The 6479-nt window shown below is 34.5% G+C and overlaps 1 protein-coding gene across 5 annotated transcripts in view; it reads right to left on the reverse strand.

Annotated features, from left to right (window-relative positions):
- The window catches only part of TCF12 (transcription factor 12), a 349904-nt gene that overhangs the window by 19866 nt on the left and 323559 nt on the right, over positions 1-6479 (reverse strand). For 3 of the 5 annotated variants that reach the window (XM_023751610.1, XM_023751611.1, XM_014453406.2), the window contains 3 exons: positions 5852-5925; positions 4783-4854; positions 3862-4068 (listed from right to left, as the gene is read on the reverse strand). In XM_023751610.1, coding sequence (XP_023607378.1) covers positions 3862-4068; positions 4783-4854; positions 5852-5925 — 353 coding nt within the window. The remainder of the gene's footprint in view (positions 1-3861; positions 4069-4782; positions 4855-5851; positions 5926-6479) is intronic. The other 2 variants (XM_023751612.1, XM_006085912.3) reach the window with 1 other exon arrangement.

A 6479-nucleotide genomic window follows, 5' to 3' on the forward strand; every position in this document is an offset into this window, starting at 1 on the left:
AAGTATGTGCCCTGACCAGGAATCAAACCCGCAACTTTTAGTGTATGGGATGACACTCCAACCAATTGAGCCACCCAGCCAGGGCTACACCACAAGTAATCTTGATAGCATTGCAGGCTGGGAGTTGAGCTCCCTCTACCACATTTATCCTGCCATCAACTCTTATTCTTCCACTCCCAGTACAGGCTGGCTCACCTCAAATATTCTGCTTCAATACAACTCCCAAACTACTCATTAAAACAATATAAGCAGCCTGGTAAGTGTTGCTCAGTGGTTGAGTGTCGACCTATGAATCAGGAAGTCACCAGTTCGATTCCTGGTCAGGGCACATGCCCAGGTTGTGGCTTCAGTCCCTGGTAAAGGCATGTACAGGACGCAACCAATCGATGTTTCTTTCTCACATCGATGTTTCTCTCTCTCCCTCTCTAAAATCAATAAAGACAGGTTAAAAAATAAAATAAAACGATATAAGCAAAAAATTTCAGGCTAAAAAAAAAAAAAAAGCTTGCTAACCCTCGTTTCCTGAATTGGGAAGATAATTTATGTTCTACATTGGGTATTGGGAAAGTATGGCCAGTAGGCCAAGTCTGGTCTGTTTTTTGTTTTGTTTTGTTTTATTATTTTAGTAAATAAATGAACACTTTTTTGTAAATAAAGTTTTACTGAAACACAGCCACACCCATTTGTTTTCATAATATCTATGACTTCACTTTTATGTTACAAAGTCAGAGTTAAGTAGCTGTGACAGAGACATATAGCTCACAAAACTGAAAATATTTACTATCTTATAGGGAAAGTATGCTGACCTTCTTCTAAATTCTAGGAAAAAAGCAATCTCATATTTAAAACCTGCAATTAGGATGATTTACAATAAATGCCCATTAGAACAAAAATCCATTACAACAAAAATATTATCTGAATGTTCTGTGGAGTTACTGAAATAGTATTTATGCTTATTAGAATAATTCTATCTCTGCAGAAAATGAATAGAATGATGAAAATTAAATATTTTTGAGTAGCAACCTCACAAATTCTACGGGTGATATAGAATTGCTGATAAACTGATACTTTTGTGGTTACTTTGTAATTTTGGCCACATGACCTCCATTTTTAGTAGCCTAAAATAAATACTAATTTATGATCACACAGAGGAAAAGTATATAAACTACCAGAGAGTTAAATAAGACAAAAAAAAGTAATGCCAGAATGTAAATCTGTGTCATTTTTTAGTTACAATATATGGAATAAAAGCAGAGATGGCTGTCAATAGTTACAACAATATGTCTCCCCAAATCACACATCCTCCGAGAATATGAAAAGAGTTGAATTCATATAGGTGGGTTCTGATGGAAATCCTCAGACATGGATAGAGACACTAGGATAAGAGTCTTCCTCCTTGGGTGGAGGGGGTCAAAGAGGGGGAGGATGGGGGATACATCTGTAATAATGTCAATAATAATAATAAAATATAATTTAAAAAAAAGAGTTTTACTCAATAGTATGACTAAGACTTAGTTGGGAGAGTCACCGGCAGACTGATCTTTATTTTATTCTATCCTTTGGCCATTTTGCTGAAACTGACAACTGAGGATTCACAGCTAAAAAGTTCATTTCAGGAGGACGGGTGAAATATTGACTCACCTGACAGTGTCAGATTTTATAAGTTAACACTTTATATTTTGAGGGTAAGCCTGGCAAAAACATCTACATCTCCACCTCTACTAGTGATTGTGTCTGAATGGGGAGGATATAGTTGATGTCTAGCAGATTTTCGCCAGCTCTGTGTCCTCTCAGAAAGTTATCAGCACTGAAGGGAAGACATTGATGGACACATTAAGCAATACCTTGGCTTAGTTGTGGTATTAATGCTGCTGCTCAGACTAAGCCAGACTCTTCACATGTTACAGAAAACTCTTTTTTTTCTTGATTCCTTTGAATTTTTTCCTTTTTAAAGAATATCTCTGGCAGCCCTTTTGTTCACGCTCTGAAGTAGGCAGCATATTCCTAGAGGATATATGTGGCTACTTTCTTAAAAGCTTCAGGGCAATATCTAATGAAACAATTTTCCCTTTATTAGTACACATCCTTTTAAAATGTACTAGGTTTCTAGATGGCTTTGAAGGAATGGATTTAAAAAAATCCCTTCCCAACTCATATCCAAAGTTGATAAATACTAAAACAAAAAACAAACAAACAAACAAAAAGTTGGTAAAACTACCTTCTAGCCCTGGCCTTCGTGGCTCAGTGATTAGAGCATCGGCCTACTCACCGAAGGTTCAATTCCTGGTCAAGGGCACAAGCCTGGGTTGCAGGTTCGATCCCCCACCCCGTTGAGTTTCTTTCTCTCTCTCTCCCCTCCTCCCCTTTTACTCTAAAAGTCAATGGAAAAAAATCCTCAGGTGCAGATTAACAAACAAACAAACAAACAAAAACCCCAAAACAAAACAAAAAAACCCACATAGGTTCCATTTTGTACAAATAAAGGAACCCGTTTTTTGAAATAAACTTTTATTGGAACACAGCCACACCCATTTTAATTGGGAAGAGTCAGATATATTAAATATTATAGCAGATAATCTGGAATATAAACAGTAATCTATATACAGTGAAGAATTAAAAAATGATTAAGAGGTGAGAAAAGTAAAAACTGCAAATGTTGCAGTAGAGATAAAGTTGGGATTAGAATATATTGATTTTCTAGTCATCCTTCCAAATAAGGATAGATAATATTTCAACAAAATAAGTATTTCTGTGAGTCTCACAATTTATAAATGTTCACACATTTATTAGCTTATCAATAGCAGCAAAAACTAACTTTAAAGGAGAGTGAATTTCAAGATATCATGGCATTACTACCCCCTCCCCCCCCAAACAACCTGGTTGTTAAGATATAAAGTTATATCTAATGTCACCATGTTACTGAAAACAGTTCTCAGGAAACCAGGCTGCCTTGTTTGATGTTTACCTCAGCAGCTCCAAAATGAACATTGATGGCTGTCTGACATGTGAATGTGAAAATCTGCAAACAATCTTATTTTATAGAACACAAGCCTTCAGCATTTGGGGCACCTAATTATTTTGATGACAGGTGAGTTTTAGCCTTGATCATATGGCTTACAGCTAGAAATCTGTTTCATAGGAGAATATTTCACACCATGCAATGACTCTTAGAAAACATGTCATAAACATGCAAACACATGGTATCAGTTAAATAGCAGGTTCAAAAAATAATGTAAGACATTCAACATAGAATTTGTGATGTGCATAGCTATAGAATTTTACTTTTTTTTCCTCTAAAGAATTACCATATTTTAAAAAAGATGAACTGAATTATTTTATTCTCTTTGGGGATTAATCTAAAATTATTTCCTTTCAGTGTCACTTAAATTACAGCCATTCTTAAAACTACCCCCACATTTTTTCTTCGTTTGGGAATAAAGCTTAAATATGGACCTGTACAAATAATTTCACATTCCTTTTGCTAGTAAAGGCTGGTTCCAAACAACAATAAACAGATTTTCTAGACCAGAACCCCTGAAATCCAGTCTTCCTTTACTGCTTTTGCTATTCAGACTTTCTACACACCATTTCAAGGCAAAAACTCTTCTAACAATTATATGCATCTGGAAAAAAAAATCCAAGTTTAAGCTAAAATGATATCTGTAGAAAGTTTCTGCTTTTTGCACATGATATAGCAGGATTTTAAGGGACAATGCTCAGCCAATGACCCTGCCCAGGACAGTAAAGGAAATTCTTAAAAGCCACTCTATTTCCCTTTAAAAGGCCTCTCTCCCCCAAAAACATTTAGGACAAGAGGCTTTGGGAGTTATTATTAAAAAAAAAAAGAGAGCACTATTTTACCATTGAAGCAGATCGACTGCTTGTAACAAGGCTTGATCCACCATAGCTTGAATTGAGGCTTCCAATTGGTGCATTGTGGGATGGTCCCAATAAACTGTGTATATCACTGTGACCAGCAGGCAAATTGGTGGAAGGTCCCACAGCATGGTTCCGCAGCACATGGATAGCATCATCCAGTCTGTCTAAACGATCCTCCATTCGAGATTGCTGGAGTGATTGAAAAAAGACATGGAGGTTACTACTGGTAGCTATTAAATTCATTAAACTTCTATGTTTCCTACTTTGGGATATATGGACGACAGCAAGTGAAACCTGCACTACAAATCAATAATCAAAGAAAGTAGACTACACTAAATTAACAAAGCTTTAGAAACAAATCACTGCTTTATAAAATCAATTTACCAATCTACCATGAAGTTACTTCTTTAATTTCTATAAAAGATGAATGCTACTGTAGTACTGTCTGATAATTATAGCTGATAAAAAAGATAACGGGTACTGTAATACTGATCTTTGAAATGAGGGCAATTTGGGGACACACTCTCCAATCCATCAAGTTTCAGTTGTGATTTTAAGTGAATAAAGCATACCTATCTGAAATAGTGAACACATCCAAATATTCTCTTTCACAAAACTGAGGAAATAATAGTCTGTCTGTGGATACATACATGCCCCATACACAAACATATTAGAATTTTTAAAAATCAAAAGCACATGCTAGTAGAGCTCTTTTAAAAAGAATCATTCTCAACAACATAAGCGAACAAAAGTCTATTCTTACACACTGTTACAAAAACGGAAATGGTCATTGTTTGGCTTTAAAAGACTCTGGAGTCTGTACAGGCTTGAAGATTTTAAATGGATAATAGGAATTATAACGAACTGAAACAGAAAAAAGGCACCATCTAAAAGAAATAGTACCTCACAGACATCCTTTAAGAAGGACATTGCATCTTGCAAATGCTCGTGAAGTTGCTGCTCAACTCGATTTTTCTGGCAAAGTCAAGACAGAACAGGAGGCAAAGCACAGGTTAAGATTAACTCCAAAAGAGATGAGGAAATAGCTGATGTGCATGTCAGCATAACATGTTAGTAAAGTTAACGCGAAGATCTGTGAGATCTACTTGTATTAAGGTATGAGAAGGCTGGAATTTAATAGCAAAGTTATAAGGTTAGCATCTAAATAGCTTATATATGCTTCAAAATATGTGAGAAGAAAACTTTCCTTTAATTTAAAATATTCTATTAGTCACAGAAAAATAACTTTTCTATTTGCATTCCATCAAGTCATTATTTTGTTTTTATAATATTTTGTAATTCTGTGGTAAGCAAAGAAAAGCAACAGTAGTTAACATTCAACCACAAATTCTTCACGCTAAATACCTAGACAGGCTCCTTCATTCTACTGCTTTATTTGTTTGTTAAATAACATTTTTACTTGTACAATTTACATAAGACATTATTTTTTTAAGAAACAAAACATGGGAAATAATAATCTTCATGACAAAAATAATGGCTATTACATTTTAAATTTTTAATGGAAATGTACTAAACTATACATCATATAAGAAAGCATCAAATACAACTATTTTCCATTATTGGACTAATTTTCTTGCTTTTACTTGGTCTGTGTGTGTGTGTGTGTGTGTATGTGTGTGTGTGTGTTTAAGTTTCTTCTTATACATAAATGCAAAAGTATAGAAAAATTAAGCCCTATATTTTTCAAAGAAACAAAAATGCCATTACATTATTTTAACACCAGCTGTCCTTAGACCAGAAGCCTAATGTCTCAAAGAACAGATGGCAAAGGCACACCCAATGTATCTTATATTGTTCAATTAAACCAGGCCATTTGTTAGCAAAGAATTCGTGTGTAATGCTATCCTACTGTTTTTTTCATTGTTACTCAAGATTTACTAAAAAAAATAAAATAAAAAAGAACTGCATACTATCAGATAAAAGCACCTGTATGTTTCTAAGAGGCTCTTACCAGGGAGTGGAGTGAGTTTTCATAGCTTGGAGATGAAGGAGCTTGCCCTCCAGGTCTAGGCCACTGACTAGTTCCTGTTAAAACAAAATCCCAAAGTACTCACACCCTGGTTAGCTCCAGTATTCTTGACAATGTTCTCAAGGGGGTAAAGATAAATTTATATGAAAATTTTTGTTCAGCCTTCAGCATAGTATTTGGCTTCTTGTAAGCCCAACACATTAAAAAAACTTTTTTCATTATTAATACAACAGTGAAGGGAGTTGAGAAAACAAAGAGGAAAAAAATCCTATACTAGTACTTTAAAACATAACTTTATTTTATGTTTGCATATTCTTCAGATTGTCACTATGCAAACATATCTTCATAAAATGTACTTAAAGTATACATAATTTAAAATCCTGTCCCTCCCATGGTTTTACATAGTCTTTAAAATAATGCTATTAATGACTGACTACATTAATATTCATCTGATTCTCTAGATCATAATTTGCTTAACCACTTTATCTCACTGCTGGACATTTTGGTTGCTTTCAATAGGCTATTATGAATAGTAAATGAATATTACTATATTACGAATAGTAAGTAGAGAAAATATCTTGAAGATAAGTAGCATTCTAAATTAAAAGGT

Source organism: Myotis lucifugus, unplaced genomic scaffold (assembly GCF_000147115.1).
Source record: "Myotis lucifugus unplaced genomic scaffold, Myoluc2.0 scaffold_23, whole genome shotgun sequence".
Lineage (NCBI taxonomy): Eukaryota > Metazoa > Chordata > Mammalia > Chiroptera > Vespertilionidae > Myotis > Myotis lucifugus.